The 25,442-nt window shown below is 45.4% G+C and overlaps 1 protein-coding gene across 7 annotated transcripts in view; it reads left to right on the top strand.

Annotated features, from left to right (window-relative positions):
* Positions 1-400: 400 nt before the first annotated feature.
* Positions 401-25,442, top strand: part of FAM219A (family with sequence similarity 219 member A) — a 51,586-nt gene continuing 26,544 nt past the window's right edge. For 2 of the 7 annotated variants that reach the window (XM_059657186.1, XM_059657183.1), the window contains exon 1: positions 401-785. In XM_059657186.1, the coding sequence (XP_059513169.1) occupies positions 726-785 (60 nt within the window). In that variant the 5' untranslated portion in view covers positions 401-725. Of the gene's footprint in view, positions 786-21,841; positions 21,930-25,442 lie in introns of all 7 variants that reach the window. The other 5 variants (XM_059657185.1, XM_059657182.1, XM_059657188.1 and 2 more) reach the window with 4 other exon arrangements.

Raw genomic sequence — 25,442 nt, 5'->3', positions numbered from 1 at the left:
AAACGCTCCCTTTCCTCAAGACAAGAAGCTTGTCCGTCCCCTCGGTCACGCACGGGAAATCCGGATTCTCTTTCACTTCAATTCCCAGTCCCAGGGGTTCTTTGGGGGACAGCCGTCGCTGTGGGGTCTCCGCACCTTTGCCGGAGGGAATCGGCTCCTCCCGGACGCGGTTACCTAGCAACCAACCGGCAGCCAGCGCGCAGGCGCTTCTGACGCCCCCTAACGGCTTCAGGGGGTAGCGGGGCAGGGCGAGCGAGGAAACTCAGCTCCACTAAGTCCCGCCCCCTCAGAATGACGGGACCCGCGGCCGCGCGCATTAGTAACCCCTGCATGTGGGAGGGGCTGGGGCGCCCCGGTACCGCCCCTTCATGAATAATGCACATTCGGGCGGTGCCCGGACCCGGAAGTGGAGTTGCCGAGTCACCGCAGTGGCTGAGCTGTTGACAGGAGGCGGTGGCGGAGGAGGAGGCGAGGCCGGACCCGCGGCTCTGCCCCGCCAGCGCCGCGGTAGTGCTAGGCAAGCCCACGGAGCCACGCGGGCCTCAACCCGCCAGCGAAACTCCCGCCCCGCTCCCACCCGTCGATCTGCTCGGCCGCCCGCCCGCCCTACTCGTCCAGGGCGGCCTAGTCGGCACCACCCGACCGGCTCCTGGGGCTGCCGCCCCGCGCCGTCCCGTTGGCGTCCCTGGCCGCGCCCGGCCTGGGTTCGCTCGCTCGCCGGCACCATGATGGAGGAGATCGACCGGTTCCAGGTGCCCACCGCGCACTCGGAGATGCAGCCGCTGGTGAGGGGGCGGGCGGCGGGCAGGCCAGGGCCGGGAGGGGGCGCCGCCTGAGGAGGAGGAAGGGAATCAGGCCTCGGGAGCTAAGGGAGCGCCTTCTAGGAGGCAAAGAGAGCCTTGAAATCACATCATTGGGGAGGGCGACCTGCAGGACCTGAGAACCGTGGGAGAATCCGCGAGGTGACAGCGAAGGAGCCTGTAAGGGCGGGGGCGCAGTCGGAGGAGGCAGGCCGAGGGAGCTACCGGGAGCACTATCGGGTGGAACCGAGAGGGGCACAATGGTGCCCACCAGCGGAGGCCCGCAGCTGGGAAAGAAAGGGGCTTGTCATGGAGCACCGTGGGCGGCAGGCCCGGGAGGCTGGCGTGAGCGACGGGAAGGCGGTTCGCCCTGGAGGCCTGTGATGTTCAGGGCGGGGGAGGGGACTGGAGAGCAGTCGGCTGCGAGGTACCGGGAATGGGCTTGTAGAGGAGGGGCCCGGCCCGCCAGTGTGCTGATGTGGATGCGAACGCGGGGGCAGGGATCCGTGGGGGCAGAGGTCGGTGCAGGACCCGGGGATTCCCTTTTCCGGAGGAGAGCGCAGGCAGTCTAAGCCGGCGGCACGGGCGCCGAGAAGGAGAGCGCGCAGAGGCGGGATGGAGAATCTGAGGTGCGGACGGGCGAGGGGGCAGGGCTGCGCCGGGGCCGTGGGGAAGAGCCCCCATCCTCCTAGGCCTAGGTGTTTGGAGCCCTTGCTGGGCGCCGATCCGACCGCCTGTCCGCGGTCCCGGAGTCTGGGAGGCATGATGTCATCGCTGCCGGCGCAGAGGGGATGGCAGGGGGAGGGCGACGCGGGCGCACCGCGGCCAGGCCTAGGGCAGACCGAGCCCGCTGCCCACCGCGGCGGGGGGAGAGGGGGAGCACCTGACTGTCTTGCCCGCCGCCTAGTGGAAGAGAGGACGAGAGAGAGAGAGAGAGAGAGAGAGAGAGAGAGAGAGAGAGAGAGAGAGAATCCAGGGAGCGCCCTGGCTCTGTTCTCAGTTCGCTTTTCCTTCTCCTCCCCCCAACCCTACCCCAGCCTTAGGGGGAGCTGGAAGGAGTCAGGGCAGGCCAGAAACCTAAAGGTTGGGTCCCCTGTTCTCTGAGTTCTGCTGGAACCTAGCAGAGCTCTCCAAGACTTGCAGATATTGGGCTCCGTGCGGCTCTTCCCTCTGTGTTAGGCCAAGAGGTGAGAAACAGCTTCTACCCTTGGGCCTCCAGGCCTCTGGCTGACAGATGTGCTTTGTGGCTTCCTGAGCAACCTGCCCATCACAGCAGCCAAGACAGACCTTGGTAGGAAGCCATGACCTACTCTAAGCCACACTTCTTGGGAGATGGTAGAGAGAATCATTGGAGGCTACCTGGCAGGAGATAAAAGCCATTTTCCCCCTTTTGTGACTACTTAGTTCCAGAAGCCAAAAAAGAAGCTGCACAGAAGTGTACCATGTTACACTGGGGAGAGAGTTGCTGGCCTGATGCCATCATTGGATTATTTAGAGGGTCAGAAAAACTTGGTGACAAGTTTGTCCCCTAATATTGAAGAACTTTGGGCTGGGTTAAGAGGACTTTCCTTTCTGGATTATTTTTCCACCCAATCTGGTTTGTCAAACTAGATTGCCCTTCCAATTCTAAGCATCTAATCAAGAACCCAAAAGGAGGGTGGATGAAGGAGGAGGAGGACGTCCAAGTGAGTCAGAAGAGCGCAATGAGTTGGTTCTTGCCTCCCATGTGGGGTTCCTGAAAAGGGAGGCAATAGCTGTCCAGGGAAAGGGGGGAAGGAATTGAATCACTAGGCTCTCTCCGTTGTCCTTGGTGCCTCCATCATTGCCTAAAGTTTTTAATGATGGTTTGAGTGAGTACTGGTCCCGGAAGACTCCCAAGCTGTGGCTCTGGAGGAGAAGTGCAAGGAGACATTTATCAGGAAAAACCAATTGCCTTCAGACCTTTTTCTTGAAGCCTAAAGGAGTCCTTCTCTGCTAGGGGCTGCTTTGTTGCATTTGAGTGAGAGCCTTATGGAAGTAGCAATACAGCCATCCCCCATTTGAGGACCATAGACACTGACCTGCAGATTTCTGTTACTTGATGGTTGTTCCCAGGTTGAAGCCCAAAGGACTCCCAGAACTCCTTAAATGCTCTGTATGTTGTTGAGACCAGCAGAATTTTGTGTGGCATTTCCCCAAGAGCCTTCATTTCAGGGTATAAGGAATCAAGGTGGTTTACCATAGAAGAGAAGGCAGAATGGCTCGTTAGGAGTATCTGGGTGGACCGTAACAACTAGGAGCCCGGGCTGAACTCAGCTGTGACCAATCTTATTTCTTGCCATTATTCATTGAGACCTCTATTCTAGAAAGTCTCTCCTCTTCTCCGGACTTAGTTTTCCCATTTATTAAATGAAGATAAGCTATCTCTTTAAAGGTTAAACAATAGCTCCTCACTCTCTCTTCCAAAGAATATCATAGGGGCTTGATATTACTGATTCTGAAAATTCATTCACCTTATATTTATTGAGCATCTGCTCTGTTCTAAATACTACACTAGGGGTTAGGAACACTGTGGTTAACAACATAGATGCAAATATGGCCCTGCCTTCCGGAAGCTCACAGTTCAACAGAAGTTTATTGTTCTTGCTCACTCCCTCAGGGTGAGCCTCTCTGAGGGCAGAATGGGGGCTGTCTCCTTAAACCCTAAAGGAAATGAGGCAATGCTGGTGCCAGCATCACTCCCTCTTTCTGGACTAAGCTGTACTTGTACAGGCCTGTCATATGGGCTCGATCATCAAATAAACCTCCCCTACTCATAGTAGTGGGAAGAATCCAGAGGCCATCCCTCACTTGGAAAAATGAGCTCTGAGGGGAGAGTATCTTTTTTTTTTTTTTTTTTTTATCATTTACTTGAAAAGGAGGCCTAGAGGAGTGGCATGAGCTGGAAGAGAAGGCACAGCCAGCAGATCTGGGTGTTTCCAAGGTGCTAATTTAAGCATTAGTTCTCAGTTTAGTGGGAAGAAGCCATCCCTGCCCTGTTCCTGCTGCTGCTGTGCGCCAGCTGCAAGGAGCCTTCCTCTGGGGTGGGAGTTGGCCTGAGGGCGTGGCCTCCCTCTTTCCCCCATCACACCAATTATTTAATTGGCCTGGCGGCATCTCAGCAGCTGAACCAGGCCTGGGCTTATCCCTGAGAGCTCCCCAGGGTCTCTTCCTGTCTCCTTATGAAAGGAATGAGAGCTCCTCTTGGAGCCCTAGTCCCTGGGCTCCACTCCTGCTCTCTCCTAGATAATCCTTAGCGTTTTTGAGCACAGATTTCCCCAAAGAAACTGCCGGGGATAGGCACATCTTGTATGTCAGTTCTGTGTCCAAGCCACATAACTCACTGATCTGGGGACACACCCATCTGTCCAAGGCTCTCTGTTGAGCAATTGGGTTGAATTTGGGCTATTGTTTGTGGCTCTGTTGTCTGTCTGCTGGGCTGGTTGGTGCAGTCTCACAGTCTGTCTTCTACTTGGCTACAATTGGAGAGGAAGAGATTTGTGGAAAACAAAACACACAAATGGAGCTTTTAAGCACTTAATTGTGTTGGGCAAAACCCTGCCTCCTGTGCTTTCAGAGACCAAAAAATGGCATATGGCACCAGACAGGGTAGGGTCTCTGTACACTTGACCGAAATGCTAGCCGGGGCTCCCTGAAACCTAGGTTGTCTGTTAACTCATTTGTTTAATTCATGAGCATATGCTCAGTTCCAGGTACTTTAAGGACTAAGACAATGAGACCGCTCCAGTGGTTGGCCGGAAGGATGGGCTCAAATGGCTATAGCAGTGGTTCTCAACCTGTGGGTCGCGACCCCTTTAGGGGTCGAACGACCCTTTCACAGGGGTCGCCTAAGACCATCGGAAAACACATATATAGTTACATATTGTTTTTGTGATTAATCACTATGCTTTAATTATGTTCAATTTGTAACAATGAAATTGGGTGTCACCACAACATGAGGAACTGTATTAAAGGGTCGTGGCATTAGGAAGGTTGAGGGCCACTGGGCTATAGGAAGGTTTTAGATACATGCCAGGAAAGAACGGAGATCAATCGAGGGTGCTCCTGAGAAAGGGTGACACCTCCCTTGGGAGAAGATGAAAAATGCTGAAGTTCTGACCCTTTGACCACCTGAGTCTTAAAGTAGTTTCACACTCCTCCTGCCTCCTGACACTCAGGGATGGGGATGGTCAGGACATTAATTCAGTGAATGGACCACAACAGCTCCTGAAAAGTGGCAAGAGCCACTATGGAAAATTATGTGGTCAGGGAGCCTTAAGTTGTCTCCTGGTAGTCAGATGACTTTTCAGTTTAAGGATGGACTCTGCTAATGGGTCCATATGGCTTATGACCTAGTGTTTCTCAGGTTCTGGAATGAGCCCTTTTCTCTTTTCCTATATTGCAAAGTGAGGATCAGGTTTACTTAGGCCTCTACCTTACCCCTTACTGCTTTACTCATCGCCTCAATCAACAAATACTAAGACCCTACCTTCTGCCCGCTAGATGTTGTGCTGGAATCCATAACATAGAATTTTCTCCAGGGATAGGCATAATCAAGATGGATTGAGGTACAACAGAGTAATGAGCACTGCAAAAGGAAGAACCAGGTCCACCAGGACCAAAGGAAAACAGGAAGGACTTCCATGAGTGGTCAGAGAAAGCTTCACAGAGGAGTCATTGCTGAACTGACTTTTAGAAGAGGTGTAGAAGGTTGGCAGATGAGACGAGGTCAAGAGTTCCAGGCAAAGGACATGGAGGAAAAAACAAAAAGGTGCATTTGAATGATTGAAGGGTTTTTCTTAAGGGAATAACATCATCAAATTTGATTTTAGGATTAAACTTCAGTATCAGATAAGAGATTAGACAAGGTAAGATTGGAGGTCAGAAAACAAATATGAAGGTGGGTACAATAATAATCCAGGAAGAAATTATTTTGGCCTAGAGCTAAAAAAGAGGAAAGGATATATATATATATATATATATATATATATATATATATATATATATATATATAAAACCATCCAACCCTCCGACCGGTAGCTATGATGTGCAATGACCACCAGGGGGCAGATGCTCAACATAGGAGCTACCGAGCTGTAGTGACTTGGCAGCTGCAGTTCTCAGGTGACGCACCCAGAACCAGAGAGGAGGGAGCCCAATTCCAAGGTGCATCACCTGAGACCTGCCCTTCCACTATCCAGGACCCCTCGGGAGATTTCGGGGAGCCAGTTTCATCTGATCCCTGCAGGCCCGGCCGGGGGACCCCACCAATGCACGAATCCGTGCCCCAGGCCTCTAGTATACAGATATTAATTAAGTGGAATAGGCAGGATGTAGTACCTATTTGGAGGTGGGATGGAGAGTTTGGTAGTGAAGGATGCATCCCAGGTTTCTGGCATGATATCGTATGCCAAGAGACACCATCACCACCTCCAGAAAACTCAGAGGTTTGTGCATCTCTTGACTTCAGGGACTGCTTACATGGGAGAAGGTTGCTGTTTTCCTTTGCTCTGTGGTTGGAGCTGCATTCTTGGGGTTATGGGGGACTCAGAGTCCTAGAAAACCCAGGAGCAGAGTGAGACTGGTCCCACAGCTTCAAAAAGGGATACAGAGAAATGCCTGCCAATGAATACTTTTCCCCTGTGGTGAATGCAAGTGAATTGTTGGCAGCAAGGAGCCATGGTATTTTATTTTGTTTTTGTTTTGTTTTTCTGGCAGCACATTGGTAAAGAAAAATACAATCATTTCTTGGCTAAGAGAATGTTTTATGTTGTAGCCTTTTATCATCATTCTGGTCAAATCTACGGTTTTCTGGTTGATTGGCTGAGCTGATCAGCCTTTTACTGATTTCTTCTAGAACAGTGGTTCTCAACCTTCTGGCCCTTTAAATACAGTTCATGTTGTGACCCAACCATAAAATTATTTTCGTTGCTACTTCATAACTGTAATGTTGCTACTGTTATGAATCGTCATGTAAATATCTGATATGCAGGATGGTCTTAGGCGACCCCTGTGAAAGGGTCGTTCGACCGCCAAAGGGGTCGCGACCCACAGGTTGAGAACCGCTGTTCTAGAATCAATGTATGAATTACTGCTACACCTGCAAGAGTCAGAATGGAAAGGGACACATATCTCCTTTCTCTAAGACCAGCCTGGAAAGCTTCAATTGGGATAGAAGTAGTGCCCAAGCTGCTGTCTTCAGGCAAAGTGTGCCAAGGGAGCAGACTTCTGGAATAGATTGCTCAGAGGTGACTTGGCTATTTAAAGGCCCCAAGTGTAGCCCTGTAGTCAGGCACTTCCATGGTAGCTGGGAGTCAGGCTGAGTCATTTCTATCCAGGAGTTGGCTGCTGCCTGCCTGACTTGCAGCCCAGAGTGAACAGAAATGTAAATCAGAGCTTTCTTCAGTTGAACCTGATTAGCCCCAGGGACTCTCTCCCCTCCTTGAAAGGGCAAATGGAGCCTTGTGTCTGGAAAGGGAACATGGGAGACTCAGCATCTTGGGCTTAGCAGGCTCTCAAGGCGTTGTTTCCTAAGGAGACTCTGGTGGGAATCTGGCCATCAGGGCTGGAGAAAGGAAGGAAGGAAGCAGGCGGGGCTGGAACCAGCTCTGATCTGACACTGCTCTGGAATTCAGAAGCTGGAACTTGACCAGAGGCCTCACTGTGGAGCAGCCTAGTGAACTCCTGGGCTTTAGGGAGGGACTCTGGAGTAGTGAAGTAGTGGAGGAAGGAGGCTTAGAGAGCCTGGCCTGGGGGAAGGGAAGATGGGGATATGTAAGAGTTCCCCCTTTACATTCTTAGGAGCCAGTTCAAGCAAATATGTACTTGCATTTGTTGTTATTCAAAGATATCAAATTGAGGATCAGATGGTTATACTTCTCTCTCTCTCTCTCTCTCTCTCTCTCTCTCTCTCTCTCTCTCTCTCTCTCTTTTAATCCTCACCTGCAGATATTTTCCCATTGCTTTCAGATAGAGTAGAAGGGAGGTGGGGGTGAGGGAGAGAGAGAAACATCAATGTGAGGAGACACATCAATTGGTAGCCTTTTGATCTACCAGGCCAGGCTGGGAATCAAACCTGCAACCAAGGTATGAGGTACTTGCCTTTGATCAGGAATTGAAACCACCACCTTTTGGTGTACTGGCTGATGCTCTAACCCAGCGGTTCTCAACCTGTGGTTCGCGACCCCTTTGGGGGTCAAACGACCCTTTCACAGGGGTCGCCTAAGACCATTGGAAAACACATATATAATTACATATTTTTTTTGTGATTAATCACTATGCTTTAATTATGTTCACTTTGTAACAATGAAATTGGGGGTCACCACAACATGAGGACCTGTATTAAAGGGTCGCGGCATTAGGAAGGTTGAGAACCACTGCTCTAACCACTGAATAAACTGGCCAAGGCTAGTTGTACTTCTTGAGGGTCAATTTTAAGTTTCTGTGATGATGATGATGATGATGATGATGATGATGTAGATGTATGAGCGTGCGTGCACCAATAAGAGGTCAATAATGGCCATAAAGGTTGTTCTCTGAGTGACCATTCTAGCCCTGAAAAGTGTAACTATGACAAGAGGCCACATCCAGGCAGAATGAGTCCAGCTACTGTGGTTCCTGGCCTGATTTTGCCTGTTTTCATCACCAGACTCTTGGCCGTCATAACCAGAGTCCACCCCATCTATCTATTTGGAACAATACCTGAAGGGGCACTTTAAATTTTATTGAATTAACTGCACCCAAACTGTGCAATGGGAACCATATATATTTTACTATGTAGTTAACTTAAACATAATTATGTACATGCTATAAATTATTTATAGTTCCCATATTAACTTCCAATTTTAGCTTTATAAAGGAATTGGTGAAGCCCTCAGCCAAGCATGGCTTAGACCAGCATTTCCTATATTATATCTTAGGAATATTGGTCCTTTGAGATACTTTATGGGAGAAAAAAAGAATCTGTGGGCAAATTCCTTTGAGGAACACTAACCACTATCCCATCACAATGTTTACTAGCATTTTAAAGGCTCTGAGAAGTTCTGCAGTAAAGAAACCTTTCCAGCTTCATTTAACCCAATGTTTCCCAAGATTCTGTAACCACGGAAACTTTTTCATGTTACATCTATTAATATCTTACAGAACCAATGTGTTTTGGGGAAACTCTGTCTTAGAAATTAGTGTTTCTTCTGATTCAGTCTGGAATTATATTCTTTTAAATTCTTTTGAGCCTCTTTTATAACCCACACCATTTTTCCCATGCTAGTCTCTAATGTGATGTTGCTGCTTTGCATCAGGGTCTGAACTTATTGCCATCAGTAGGAAGATTTTAGTGAACTTTGATCAGGTGCGGAAGCCAATACTAAGTGCCTAGTTTTTCTCAAGATACTTTTTAAGGGGGTTTATTTCCCTTCAAGTCCCTCTACTAATTGTTGATGTAGCAACATTTTCACCATTAACTTTTTCTGACAGCTTCATTGAGATATTATTCATACATTGTACACTTTACCCATTTAGTACTTTACTTTGAGTTCTAGAGTGGCTGCTGCATGCCTCAGTTCTGTTTCTCCTTTTTACCTATGGGCTATGCTCTGCCCTTTTGTGTTCTGCTAAGGGGAGAGAATATAAAGATTATAGTCCAAAGCTCTCATCAGGAAGAATCCATCTCAGTTGGGATTTAAACTGAAAAATGGATTCCCTGATTAAGGTTTCTCAGTACTTCCTCTGCAGTACTATTAAATATCCCCGCTGATCACAGCAGCCCAAGAGGCATTCCTGCATAATCATTTTACATATGTAAAACATGGCCTACTTCATGGGCTACAAAAAGAATGGGTGATAAGCAGATTTCATTCCTTATGCCAATGCCCATTGACCAGTCGTGGCTGCCTGGAGCATGTATTAAGGTGGATTCTGAGGCAGAGTCCTGGTTCAGTGAGGAAGAATGACATGTTTGGTCTTTCATGTCTTCATGGTCTTCAGCAGGGGAAACATCACTTCTAGTACTCTGCTTGCCACCCTGGCAGCCCTGAATCATCATAGTTATCCTAGGCAAAGAACACAGGAAAGAAAGACTCTAGGACAGTGGTTCTCAATCTTCCTAATGCCACAACCCTTTAATACAGTTCCTCATGTTGTGGTGACCCCCCAACCATAAAATTATTTTCGTTGCTACTTCATAACTGTAATTTTGCTACTGTAAACAATATGTAATTATATATGTGTTTTCCAATGGTCTTAGGTGACCCCTGTGAAAGGGTCGTTCAACCCCCAAAGGGGTCGAGACCCACAGGTTGAGAACCGCTGCTCTAGGATATGTTAGCTAGCTCAGCTTCATTGAGGGGCTCAACTCTTATGATGTGGCTCTTTAAGAAACGAATGGAGAAAAATGATCTTTCCTGCTCTGACATTCAGCATGGGTTTTTGAAATATTGACTTGATACAAAGTTAATAATCCTATATAATAAAAGGCTAATATGCAAATCAACCAAACTGCAGAATGACCTGTCGCTATGATGCGCACTGACCACCAGGGCTTATTATGTATGTGTAATTTAAACATGTCAAAACATCCATTCTGGAACTTAGTATTGGCACCAAAGGGAACCAGTCAGGAACTAAGGTTTGGCCACCTATCAGCCTCCTTAAAAACTTCCTGATGGAATCTCATGTTTCAGATCCTTCATTTAGTCAGGAACTGAACTACAGGAGTGAGGCAATCTCTGGGAACTCCAATGAGAGGAATTGATTTGAGTATCTTTGAAGGGGTGTGGATATCAGGGTGAACTAATGAGGGGCATGGGCCTCAGGGCAGGAAGGAGCTGTGTTCTGTGGTTGTAGGAAGTTGGCTAGTACATTCTAGGTCTACCACTTTTGTTCTGACCTTCGTCCAGGCTCCTAACCTCTTTCAGGCTATTTATAAAATAAATAAGATCATTAAGTGAAAATTAACTGCAAATTGCTGTATCATTTCTGATCTAAGGATTGATGGTGATTAAGGGGATAGTGATTTCCATTTTTGTTTGTTTTTATTGTCTAAAGTTTTACATATGTCTCCTTTTTCCCCCAATTGACCGCCTCTCCCCCCGATTTCCATTTTTTGTCAATGTTTCCCAATGGAGCTTTTATGGAGAGAGGGTAAGGAGATGGTTTATTCTTCTCATTACCAAATGAGAAGAGTCCTTAGCCTACTTGATAGCACCATGATGAGGCTGGGCTAGAGGTGGAAGTGCTTTGTGTTCCCACTGATTCCCAGAGGGGGTTCCATGGAGTGGGCCTGGATTGGAGGAGGCCTTGTCCTTGCCCCTTTCTGCCATGGCTGTTTCAGGGTCCTGTTGGAGTGGAGTCTTCCTGAAGCACCCCACTCCTGATGCCAGTGGAATATGTCCTTCCGCTGTTTCTGCTCCCAAAGGCCAACTCTCATGGCTCAAGAAACATTGGAAAAAGTCCACATTGCTACTATGGCTACTACTCTCCCCACAGAACAGTAGGCTAGAGAAGGAGGCTGTTTCCAGTTTACAGACCTTCTTCAAAATCTTAAAATATTTTGTCATGGAAAGTTCTAATGTATACAAAGTAAAGAAAAGGTGAAGTGAATCCCCTAGTATTCATCACCCAACTTAGACAATTATCAGCCCAGGATTAATCTTGTTTCACCTATACCCCACCCACTGGATTACTGTGAATAATTACTTCATCTGTAGTCCTCTGTCTACTGTATTTATGCAAACTGTTAATTAAAACTCAGGGTTTGATCAGATTCAGTTTTAATTTTTGTGTGAAGAATACTTCTGAGTGTGTCCTGTGTACTTCCTATTGCATCACATCACATCAATCTGTTGTTCAGATTGATTAGTGGTGTAGTTAGCCTGATCTCTTTATCACAAAGATTCCCCTTCAGTCTTTTCTAATGTTTTAGCAGCGAAGGATAGTCATTGCCTCAGTCTGTTATTTCATCAGGAGTTCCCTTCACATTCAGACAACAAAGAGCCCCTGTCAATTCTCTGCCTTCATCCCTCAAGGTATCACATATATCTCTAGCACTTTCTCCTTTGAGTCTCCTTTTTCTATCACTTCTTTTATCCTATACCCATGGTCGGCAAACTGCGGCTCTCGAGCCACATGCGGCTCTTTGGGCCTTTGAATGTGGCTCTTCCTAAGCCTTAGGAGCACCCTAATTAAGTTAATAACAATGTACCTATCTATATAGTTTAAGTTTAAAAAATTTGGCTCTCAAAAGAAATTCCAATCGTTGTACTGTTGATATTTGGCGGTGCTGACTAATGAGTTTGCCAACCACTGTCCTATACTATCATTTGCTTCCTTATCAACCCAAGATGGCCCTAGGACAGTGATGGCGAACCTTTTGATCTCGGTGTGTCAGCATTTTGAAAAATCCTAACTTAACTCTGGTGCCGTGTCACATATAAAAATTTTTTGATATTTGCAATCATAGTAAAACAAAGATTTATATTTTTGATATTTATTTTATATATTTAAATGTGATTTAACAAAGAAAAATCAACCAAAAAAATGAGTTCGCCATCACTGCCCTAGGAAGGCTTCAGGCCACCTGTACCCACCCTGCTTCACCGCAGACCTGTGGTTTTTTTGGGGGGGGTGTCCTTACTTGGAGTCTTTCGTCACTGAGACAGCATTATGTCCTCCGTGAAGCTCTTGGTTCTGCTCTGTGAATTCTGCTAGCGCCGTACTTGACCATACTGGAGAGTAGTGGCAGCTCTACTGGGAAAGAGTAGAGATTTTTCTCTCGTGGGAGAAAGTGCAATAGGGCCAGGGTTTATTTTACCTTCCCAGGGATTTCTGAGCAGCCTTCCTCTATGCTGAAGAGGGTCTTTCTCACTTGTTTCCTGAACTTCCTGCCCGAGCAGGAGCCCTGGCAGGTAGCCAAGCCAGTTTCCTGTGTAGCGGGGCTGTGGTCTGGGAGAGGTTGGAGGAGGGGTGGGGTGGGCAGCTCTAGCACTCTTAGGTCCTTTTCTCCTCCAGCCAAGTTCAAAAACCTATGAGGACTAGGAAACAGCTACCACCTTCTGGTACTTTAGCATTCCTGTGCTGCCCAGGATCTCCACTCCTAGTTTCTTTCTTCACCTAGGAGAGAATATGGAAACTATGCCTTGCTGTGTGTGCATATGCCCCAAGCAAACAGTGCAGGCACCAAGGGCACTGTGAACCAGCTCACCAGGAAGGCACACAGAGGCTGAGTGCTGTGCTTCCTGCAAACCTGAAGCCTCCCCGCCATCTTCCCTCTGGGCTCTGCGTCTGCCCACAAAAGTGTTGCACCTCCATCACCCCAGGCTAATAGCTGTTTGTCCCCTTAATAAGGGGTCGCCTAAGACCATCCTGAATATCAGATATTTACAGTACGATTCATAACAGTAGCAACATTACAGTTATGAAGTAGCAACGAAAATAATTTTATGGTTGGGTCACAACATGAGGAACTGTATTTAAAGGGCCAGAAGGTTGGGAACCACTGCCTTAGTCATTTTGTCCAATGCACTGAAGCATCTGAAGGGGCAGGAAGTCTGAGATGTGGAGGCTGACTAGGGACTGGTGCCGCACCTAAAAAACATTAGGAGTTTTATAGTGACAGCCCATCACCCAGTATAGAATTTCTGATCAGAGCCTCACAGCCCTGGATGCCCCACTTGCATCCCTCCATATATCTAATTCTTCTTTGGGAAATGAGGATGCCGAGGGACTCATTCTATTTTGGGAAGAGACCTGTTGTAGAGTACTTCTTTATTCCCCTCTCTTGGATGGCCACAGCAGAAATTGTGTGAAACCCTCTCCCATTCCTTCCCATGAAAGGAGATATCAAAGCAATGTATTGCCAAGTAGCAGGGATGCCCAGTGCATCCCTTTACATTTCAACAGCTTCCCCCTTGCTCTTGTTCTAAAAATTCTAATCCTTAACATGGCCTGCAAGACTTTATGTGGTCCAGCTCCTGCCTGCCAGCCTCTCCAACTCATTTCATATCACTTTAACCCCCATCAGTGCATCCAACCTTACTGGCTTTTCCTCCACTTCTCTGATGTTCCAGGTTCCCTTCTGCTTTAGAGCCTTTGCACATGTTGTTTCTTCTGCCTGGAATGCTTTCTCTACCCTTTTTTCAGTTGACTCTTACCCATCTTTCAGATCTTAGCTTAGCTAGAATTTCATCACAGAAGGATTCCCTTAAACTCTAGACTTTGTCAGTAGCCTTATTCCTATTGCACTTTTATATTTATAATTTTACATATGCTTGTATGATTATTCTACTCACATGGGTACTTCTGAAGGCCAAGTTTCATGAAGGCAGAGACCATATCTATTTTTACTTCCTATTATGTCTCCTGTGCCTTATAAGGTGCCCTGTGCATAGAAAACATTCACTAGACATCTATTGAATGAGTGAATGAATTAGCTGAATAAATTCAATCTTTTATCTCCTTTACTTGGTAACCCTATGTCATATCTATCATATTCAACCATACACCCTACAGGTGTATGCCCTGCTGTTAATGAGCACTTACTGTGTATCTGCCACCAGACACACACTTCATTTAATCCTTTCAACAATATGAAGATGGCATACCCTTAATCAACAGAGAAGGCAAGTGACACCCAAGGTCAGGCAGCTAATAAGCGGCAAAGCCCAGTTTCAAGTCCAGGTGGAGTCTAGACTCAAGTTCTTAACCATAACACTACACTGCCCCCTTTTGGCAGTTTGGAGAGTTGTCCCTGGGAGCCTTCTGTCACAGCCTTGATTAATTTCATCCCTAAATCAATACTTTTTGGAATTTAAAGCTCCAAGAAGCCATGATCCAGTTTCAGCCCTCCTGGTTTTAGGGGGGACTGTGGAAAGACACAGGAAGGGAATGTAACCGGGACTCCCCAAGGTCCCAGGGTGCATGTGCCTCAGGGTCTGCCTCCCATCTGTTTTCCATGGGCCCTTTGTTGCCTTCAGGGCTTAATGAAATGTCCTGTTTTAAAGACCAGAACATTTCACTGTTGAAAGGGCCGGATCAGCAGTGGACTGGAGAGTAAGAATGACCTGATTAAGATCCTAAGAAAGATCATTAAGAGTGGGAGAGTTTGTCTCTGTGATTTAGTCACTAAAGATAGAGCTCTGGAAATTGGCTTCAGTGCTTTCCTGGGAAATTCAGACTCAATAAGGACAATATCTCTTGCTGTTGATTAGAAAAGCTCCTTTTGGTGGCCAGAGAATTTGGGACTGATGGATACTTTAGACTGAATGGAAACAAAGAAATGCGGAGAGAGCAACATGAAACAAAAAGCAGCTCCCATTTTGTTGTGTCAGGCATGCTACAAAACATTCTACATACATTATTTTATTTTATTCTAACACTAGCCCTGAAAAGTAGATAATGTTACACCCATGGAAAGGCAAGAGACATTAACAAAGGTAAACTGCCAAAGGTCAGACAACCAGCCGGCCTTTAGAACTAATCTAGGTCTTCCTGACTTCAAACTTTGAATAACCCCTCCCCTTCCCAATTTGTGAGAAATACATAGAATGTCCTCCCCTCCCCCGCCCAAAATGTATATATACACTTTGAATGATTATAAAGGCAGTATTTATTAAAATACATTTCATTTTCAAAATTGAACTATCAGCTGTTAAAGTGTGTATACATTCTTTTTTTGGGGGGGGCACCTGTACATTGCCACATCCTTTCTGGAAAGAAAACTGGCAACATAATGTGTGCATGCCCATTGATCCCCTCAATGATTCCACTTCTAAGAATTTATTGATCTAAAGAAATTGTCAAACAAGTGTATAAAAACTTTTTAAACAAAACATAATAGTTATAAATAAATATGCTATAGTGTTATAACATTATAATAGTTGCAGCATTATGATAGTGGGGGGGGGGAGCAAATAATATACAGTCCATCAGTGGGGACTGATTAAATAGGAAGCCTTTTTTTAAAAGTCCTCATCCAAGGATATGTTTATTGATTTTAGAGAGGAGGAGGAGGAGGAGAGAGAGAGAGAGAGAGAGAGAGAGAGAGAGAGGAACATTAATCAATTGCCTCCTATACATGTCCAACCAGGGATCGAACCTACAAGCTGGGTATGTGCCCTGGTCAGGAATTGAACCCGCCACCTTTTGGTATATGGGACAACCCTCCAAACTAACTGAGCCACACTGGCCAGGGCCATATAGGAAGCCTTTTGTAAGGAGGAGGTAAGATCTAATATAGATATAGAAAAGGTGTTCAAGATATATATTTGTTTTTTTTGTGGTAAAATGCATGTAACATAAAAGTTATCGTTTTCACATATACTTCTGATTCATCTATGCTTAAATTTGTGTATATAAATATACATTTTAAAAGTCTGATTCAGCCCTAGCCGGTTTGGCTCAGTGGATAGAGCGTCAGCCTGGGGACTCAAGGGTCCCGGGTTCGATTCCAGTCAAGGGCATGTACCTTGGTTGCAGGCACATCCCCAGTGGGGAATATACAGGAGGCAGCTGATCGATGTTTCTCTCTCATCGATGTTTCTAACTTTCTATCCCTCTCCCTTCTACTCTGTAAAAAATCAATAAAATATATATTTTAAAAAAGTCTGATTCATCTGTGCTTAAATTTGTATATATAAATACTCATTTTAAAAGTCTGAGAAGATATAATTAAACTGGTCATCATTCTGACTTACAGGAGAACTTTCATGTTATTTTTTTGTATTTGAATTTGTTTACCTCAAAGTGTTTGAATTTATGACAAACCAATATTTTTTTTTTCTAACCATTTTTTTTCCATTTTAGGAAACAAATGATCAAAAATCATGCTCTTTCTACTATATTGTGCCTACCCAGGAGATAGCTTTTGCCTCATAATTCCCTTATTTTTCAATCAGGTATTCACACCAACAAATTGGCACGATGAATTGGCTATGGAAATGCTGCCAAATACCTGTATGCCACTTGTCTGGCCAATCTTATTCCTGCTGGGCACCACCAGTGGTGACTGGCCACATCTGACTCAATTCTATTCGCTTCCTTCTCACGTCTGCAGAACCCTGTAGCTTTGGGGAGGCAGGACATTTCTTTGCAAATAGAAAGCCTCCACACTGATCAAATACATTCCTGTCTCTTATTTCCTATTTAGAGATCTCCTGCAGTCTCACCTTCACCATAAAAGAGAAGCACAGGGACAACATTATTCTCACATTCCCTGAGGCAAAGCCATGGCCCCTGATGTGTCAACGGTCTGAGTGGTTCTCTTTGGCTCCGACCTCTCTGCTATTAGTGCTGCTGCTCACTGCGTTATGGTTTTCAGTATGGCCTTTTTCTGTGGTAAAGTAGGAAAGGGATCAGGAAACTTGGAACCAAGACCTGGCTGGTGAGGGGAGCTGCTCAGCTTTATAGGGCATCAGCTTTTTACTCTGTAAAACTGGGGTAAATAATACATGCTGATTTTTAAGACAGTGAAAATACTCTGTATGATATCATAGTGATGGACACATGTCATTTTACATTTGTCCAAACCCATAGAATGTACAACAAACACAAAGAGTGCATCATAATGTAAACTGTGGACTTCGGGTGATTGTAATGTGGCAGTAGGTTCACCGGTTGTAACAATGTTCCACTCTGGTGGGGAATATTAATAATGGGGGAGGCTGGCTATGCATATGTGGGTGTGGGGGGTATTAGGTAAATCTCTGTACCTTCCCCTCAATTTTGCTGTAAACCTAAAACTGCTCTTTAAAAAGTTTTAATTGAAAAAGAAGATACTATTTCTCTCTCTTAGGATTGTCAGGGATTAAATGAGAAAATAATAAGGAAAAGGCTTTGAAAATGTAAGTTACAAACATAAAGATCTGTTTTTCTGAACTTAACCTTTTATAAGTTATGGTTTTATAAGGTCATTTGTAATGATTTGCATTATAAATTCTTAAGTCAAAAAACATGTCTCAAAATCTGTCCCTATGATGTAGTAACTTAATAGGAGTTAGGGAAGATACTGAAAAATCTAAAAAGATCACTTCATTCTTAAAACCAACCTGAGGAAGGCAAGAAGAGGAGAGTCAGAGACTCATTTTCTGTATTATTTTAATTTATCCCATCAAATATGTATTACTTTTGTAATTTAAAGAAATCAATAAAGATTTTTTGCAATGTAGTCAAAAGTAGAGATAGAAATTGGAAGTTATCTGCATATAAGGCTGAAAGCTGGTGCAAAGAGAACAAAGATTATAGAAAAATGATCAATTGAAGAAGCAGCCAGATTGGCAAATTGGAGCCATGTTGTTAAAACTATTGAGTGTCAGATTGAGTTTTTAAGTGGTGCGAGCCATTGAAAGGTCTGGAGCAAGGGATACTGTAATCAGAGTAGCGAGTGTTTAATTCCCAGGAGAGTGATTTAAGAATAATGTAGAGGATGAGTTGGGGGAAGAAGAGGCAAATTGGAGAGATGAGTGAGTTACCACTGCAGGGGTCCTAGAACAAGTTACTAAGGGCATGAAGCAGGATGTTGGCTGAGAATATGCAAAAAAAATTAAATTAAATTATAAAAAGATGAGTATCAGATATTTTGAAGAAAGTGCTACAATAGGCTCATGATTAGTTTACCTGAGGAATAAAGGGAAAAGAGGTGAGTCAATAGGAAACAGAAGCCAACTTGAAATGGCTCCCAGAGGCCAAAGCTGGAACAAGTTGAGCAACTTGTTATCAGTATGATAATATTGGATTATAGCCCTAAAAGAAAATAAATATATATTAATCCATACTGATATAAATAAATGACTGGATAAGTGAATAAATAAACTGGAAAGAAGGGACAAATTATTCATTTAGAATATAATTTTTATGTATGAAAAGTTATTTATTAAAATGTATTAAAAAGTTTTATTTGTAGAAAGAATAAGATAAATTTTAAAAATAGCTTTAGAACATCCTATATAATAAAAGGGTAATATGCAAATTGACCCTAATGGCAGAACAACCGGAATGACCGCTGGACCAGTCACTGTGAGGTACACTGACCACTTCTTGGTCCCTTTCCCTGGCCAGCAGGCTATGATTTACCTACTGGCCACCCAAGGCAGGGGCAGGGCCAGTGAGCGGGTGGAAACAGCCGACCTCTTGGTCCCTTCCCCTGGCCTTCAGGCACCAATCGCCCAATGGCGAATGGGGAACCAGGAGTGGGTGGCAGTGTATGGGGGGGAGGGGGGTCAGCTGCAGGCAGCTGGGGAAGATGGCCCTGATCGCAAGCCAAGCCTAGGGACCATACCCACACATAAATTTCGTGCGCCAGGCCTCTAGTCATAGTAATAATTGCTGCCGGCAAGATCCACTGAAAGCCAAAGGGCTGAGACCCAAAGCTCAAGAAGTAAAGAGAACCTTGACCAAAAGGAAGGCCCTGCCGTTTTCTGGCTGCAGAGTCAGCCTGAAAGCTAGATGTCCTGGGTCAAGTATTACTTTTTTTTCTTTCTGAACTAGGAAGACATTCTGTTTCCCAAATCCCACTGTGGCCCAGAAAGTTAAGCCACACAGAAAATGAAATAAACTGAATTTATTTATCCTGTTTTCAACTTTTATCTGAGATAGAGAGTAATTTGTGTATTAAAGTTAAGCATTAAACAGTATTACAGAATGATTTCTATAGGGTGTATGTGTAATAAAGCTACCCTTTATTGACTACTTACCATGTGTCAGGGACTGTGTATATATTATCCCATTTAATCCTTTCAACAACACTATGAGATGAGTAGTATTATTTTCCTCATGTTAAAGATTACAAAACAGACCCAAAGAGATTAGAAATTTGATCAGGATCACACAGATAAAGGGGGAAATAAGGGATTTCAGTAATACTGACCAAAAATATCACACAGATAAATGGCATAGTTAGGACTTACTCCAAAACTCACTTTTTATGTATATACATATATTTTTATTGACCTCAGAGAGGAAGGGAGAGGGAGATAGAAGCATCAATGATGAGAGAGAATCATAGATTGGCTGCCTCCTGCACACCCCCACTAGGGATCAAGCCCACAACCCAGTCCTGTGCCCTGACCAGGAATCAAACCACGACCTCCTGGTTCATAGGTCAGTGCTCAACCATTGAGCCATGCCAGTCAGACCAAAACTCACTTTTAACCACTGCTCTATACTACCTCTTACAAACACTCACATACGTGTGTGCACATGGACACATGAGAAGGTGACTGTGTGCCAGGAGGTTAACATGGGATATAACTCTGGATGGTATGACTAAGGGTGTTTTTTTTTAATATTTTTTTGTTCTTATCTTGATTTTTTAAAAATATATTTTATTGATCTTTTTTACAGAGAGGAAGGGAGAGGGATAGAGAATTAGAAACATCGATGAGAGAGAAACATTGATCAGCTGCCTCCTGCACACCTCCTACTGGGGATGTGCCCGCAACCAAGGTACATGCCCTTGACTGGAATCGAACCTGGGACCTTTCAGTCCGCAGGCCGACGCTCTGTCCACTGAGCCAAACCGGTTAGGGCTTATCTTGATTTTTATAGTAAATGTATTCCTCTTGAATTCATAAAAATAAATCAGTATTTTATTTCATTTATGTAAGTTTTAAATTTGGGTGCTCTTTGCCAAAATTCTGTAATACCCATGATGGGGACAAAGCAGGTGCATTCTGCTCAACTGCAGACAAAGGAGACTCTACCTTCTCTGCAGCAGTACAGGCTCTGCAGTGACCAGACGGAGAATCTGGCATGTGTGTGTGCGTGCATGCGGGTGTGTGTGAGTGCAGCAGCTGCGGAGGTGAGGGAGGAGCTCTCTTAGGATGTGCCAGAGGATGTGAGGAAAACTCTTTCCTTCACCTACAGCCACCTTGTCCCTGAGCCAGGCCCATTTAGTCCTGAGCATCCAGGGGTACTGGAGATATTTTTTGCACATACCAAGATCCTCAACTTTACCCTTTGTTGAAAATCTGGCCAGGGAGCCAGGCTGCTGGCATGAAGCACAGGCTGCAGCCATAGAGAGTGATTGGAGTCATTATGGAGCTACTTCAGGCCATGCAGGATGTGATCCAAGCAGGCAGTTGGTATGAAGAACGGGCAGAGAGGAAACAGCAGCTTTTAAGGTTGGCGTTAACCAACAGGTGAAGCTCTTGTCCAAAGCTTCAAGTGGAGACGATTCAGGACCCTGGATAGCTCCTGGAGAGGGGTCCAGTCCTTGCCAGGCCTGAAAAGCCTAACTGCCTGAATTCTTAAGGCCCTTGCTTATTTAATTTTAAACAGCCGTCCTGCACATGTCTCTAGCTGTGACATGGCCTGCCCTCTTCTCTTTTGAAGTTAAGCCCTATGGATCCAGGGACTTCCCCTTACTCCCTCTAGCCCCGTCTCACCTTCCCTCACAAACATCTAGTCTGACTGAGCTCTCTGTTGAGGTTACCATCACTCTGAAGGTGAAATAAGCTTTCAAGACAACCATGTCAACTCCTGAGGTGCGCTTAGCCAGGGCCTGACACCTTGATATCTCAAAGCTGTAAGACTCTGCGGGGAGGGTAAGAGTAGCGGAACGCGGGAATGTGAAATGGGCCTTTGTCTTTAGTGCCCCTGCACTGCCCTCTTCAGTGTGAGAGTGAGGAGTATGAGGCAGGGGAAACTAAAGGGGAACACTGAGCAAGTTTCAAGGCCTGGAGCTACAACTTTGCATCACTGTACCTTTGGCCTGTCATTGGGAATACACTTGATTTAAAGAAATCATTTTTAGGGGAAGGACATTGAAAATAAGGTGGAAGGTGGTAGATGTAGCAAGTAGAAGCAGGAATGAAACTGGTGAGCCTGGAGCCTCACAACCTGCCACCTCCTCCCTAGCCATACACATGGCCCCTAGAGAGAGGGGAGTTAAATTACCACAGTAGAGGGGTCCTCCCCAATTTCCCCAAATCATCTAGAGGAGAAGTATGTGTGTGAGGAGTCTGGAAGGGCAGAGGAATCATAATCATTTACCAGGGATTTGATTTTCTAGTTGAAATTTCCTCCTCTACCTTCAGGCCTCTTCCATGGCTAAATGAATCGGAACCAGCAAATGAAATTACTATGCTCTCACTTTGATTGACTGCCTGGTGAGTGAGGAGGAAGGTAAGTCTGCCTAAATTGAAGCTGAGTGAAAACACTCAGGATCCCATCCCTGCCAAGCAGCCCTGCTCTGGGCCTTGTGCAAGGCTCTCTTCCATTGCTTTCTTCACCTTTTAGAGGCTCAGGGATCCCTTACTGGAGGCAATCTCTGAGCCCAAAGGCCATTTGACATGCCTTATACCTCAAAGAACTTCCTGGCCAAAGAAATGGGTGTTAAAGCAATAGCGAAACTGCAGGCAGGCTCCCTGTCTTAGCACCAGCCAGTCATAGTGGGACAGGAAAGAGCAGGGAGAAGAAAAGAATATCTGGTGTTTCCTAAGCTATGAGTGGACCTATCAGAGTTTGGGCTGGAAGGACTAGGGTTGCCCTTACCCCTGACACTCCTGGAGATGGGAACATTAACAATGTAATAATTAATTTATTGATGGAAAAATGCTCAGAGGATCTGGATCCAGACTGTATCTCAACCTAGCCCTCTCTTGCCTCTAGAAATAGTGTATTCCAGCTCCCAGGAGAGGCCCTTACTATGGAATCAAGCACAGGCTTTTGATACACAAGGAAGCCTAGAGAAAAAAAAGAGAGAGCAGATGAGGACTCTGTCAGATTCCCAAGAGAGTTGTTTGTGTTGGTTTTTGTTAAAGTAGAACAGGCCTAACCTGATCCACAGTTTGCTTTTGGCCTGTTCTCTCAGGGGCAAAGGTGCCCACCCCCTCCACATCCCCCATGTTTGCCTTCCTTACAGCAGATGCTCTGCAGTCATTGTTTTATTTAGGAGCAATGATTATGTGACCGCAAACCTTACTAAATTGAATACAATCCTGAGCATTCAAGAGAAGAAACATTTCAGGACTCAGGGGAGGGAACAGCTGCCTGGAAAGAAGGGCCCATGAATTCTAATCCCAGGACTGCCATCTGGCATTGACCTGGGACAACTCATTTACTTTCTGTCCTGGAGGCTCTTTTAGAATCTCAGGGTCTGAATAAAAACAAACCTGTGAGCTCAGAGAGTGAAATGATCTGTCTAGACCAGGGGTCCTCAAACTTTTTAAACAGGGGGCCAGTTCACTGTCCCTCAGACCGTTAGAGGGCCGGACTATAGTTTTAAAAAAAAACTATGAACAAATTCCTGTGCACACTGCACATATCTTATTTTGAAGTAAAAAAACAAAACGAGAACAAATACAATATTTGTATTTGCATGTGGCCCGCAGGCCGTAGTTTGAGGACCCCTGGTCTAGACCAGCGGTTCTCAACCTGTGGGTCGCGACCCCTTTGGGGGTCGAATGACCCTTTCACAGGGGTCGCCTAAGACCATCGGAAAACACATATATAATTACATATTGTTTTTGTGATTAATCACTATGCTTTAATTAGGCTCAATTTGTAACAATGAAATTGGGGATCACCACAACATGAGGAACTGTATTAAAGGGTCGCGGCATTAGGAAGGTTGAGAACCACTGATCTAGACTCTCAAAGTCAGTGCTGTTCACAGGCAAAACCAGAATACACAGGCCCACTCTCTAGCCAGAGGTTTTGTTTACTGTTCAGGAAAGTTTCTTGTGTTTTCCTTTGCCATCACCTTACCCTTATATCTGAACTCCCAAGAGCTTCCCTGCTTCATAAACATGGTTGCATATCCCACACTATCAAAAAGCTCTTTGAACAAAGGATCGGAGCAGCCCTATTTCTCTATCCCTCCAAAGGATTTGCTGATCGTTTAGCTTCTAAGCTGGCTGCCCACTCCTCTAATACTCAACAATGAGTGAGACCTTACTCATATAAAGGCCCAAGTAGGAGTCCATATCTGATCTGCAAGCAAAATCAGAGCTTGGCCTTTGAGTCACAGAGAAAGCTCTGTCTGCTCAGCTGGTGATTAGTCCGCAGAAGTTGACCTGGGGCTGAGCTGCTGCTTTGGCCATGGACCTTAAGTGGGGTTTAAACTAGGCCAAACCTTCAAGTGAGCAAGTGAGTGAAGGTTTTGAGAACTCCTGCGTTGGCTGTTCTCCAGAATAATTTCCTGGAAGGTAATCTTTCAGCCCCTGGCCAGAGACTTACATAGATGAAGTGGCACTACCAGAAGTACACAATGCAACATCTATCTGGAACACCACTGGACAAACCCCGGTGCAGCCTGGCAGGCCACCGGCCTTTCACCACCTCTCTGTTACAGGAATATCATTGCTGTGGCTTCAAAGTAGAAGGAAATCTGTTTATCTATTATAAGATTATGGCCCTTCATTCTCTATGCTAGGCACTGGGAGGATACAGTGGGGAAAGGCATGGTCCCTGCCTTTATGAAGATTTATGAAACAAATAATTATACAAGTAATCATTTAAGTAAAATTTGATACATGTATGAAAGAAATGTATGGGTGGGAGGGACTGTGAGAGTATATTATAGAGGGGCCTGGTATTGGTGGGAAACTTCTTTTAAGGGGTGATGGTCACCCAAGGCCTGAAGGATGAGTAAGATCTAGCCATGAGGTGGGAAGGTAATCTACCAGGAGCAAAGAAGACTGGTGATACAAAGCATACTGAGGTGGGGGAAGAGTGTAGGAGATGAGGTTGGAGAAACAGAGGGGAAGGCGAGTGACTGCTTCTTCGCCACCATTCTTAGCTTAGTTTGAATGACTCCTTTCAAAAAAAGGGCTAGTTGAGACCCACTTAAAGTGCCATGGCATGCCTTTGGGGGAGGCTGGTACTTGTTCCATCTCCATAGCACAGGGGACTCTCACAGGAATGCTCATGAGTGACACTTCTAGCCCCGGCCTGGGGTTCACACCAATGGAGTGGTCCTCACCTGGCAGCACAGCTCAGAGGAGGGAGCAGGAGGAGGCAAGAAAAACTAAGCTCTTATTTTCCCTATAATCCTCTCTGTATGTTTTTCCATTGCTTTGAACTGTTTATTAATACATGACATAAGCCACTTCCCTATTTAGATGGTTCCACTGGGAATTCCAAACCATCACACCCCTCCTGAGGTAGATAAAAAATGTCAGCTTTCAAGATTTTATACTTGGATTTCAGAAACTAAATTACATTACTGCGTCCGGTGAGACGGCGCCATTGCCTGTTCCTATCTGCATGCTCCAGGCACTGTGAGTCCGATAACATCAGTGTGTCGAAGCAGCTCGATCCAGACAATCTGCAGCTGGCTGGAGCCAGGCCAGGGAGGGGAGGGGGTGGCAAAATTCTTTCAGAATCCAGAGCAGCCCAGGGTTGACTGTAGACTGGGACCCATGGATTTTCAGGTTCTTTCCATAGACCATCAGTTCTCTCCTGTCTGTAGAGAGAGAACTGGTCTAAGTCCTACCTAGATGAACAAGGAGTTGAAAATTACTCTCCTAAACACTGGAATAAGATAAAATCACTGAGGCTCCAATGCTCAGGTGTTCACTGAAGTGAAAGATAGGAGGGAATAGGAGGGGAAAGTGGAAGTCATCATGTGAACAAGGCAGGTTTCTACTTCCTGTGAAATTAGGTGTTCATATAAAAGCCAAAATATGCCTGGAA

This window comes from Myotis daubentonii, chromosome 11 (assembly GCF_963259705.1).
Source record: "Myotis daubentonii chromosome 11, mMyoDau2.1, whole genome shotgun sequence".
NCBI classification, from domain to species: Eukaryota; Metazoa; Chordata; class Mammalia; order Chiroptera; family Vespertilionidae; genus Myotis; species Myotis daubentonii.
This window is presented reverse-complemented; position numbering and strand designations above follow the sequence as displayed.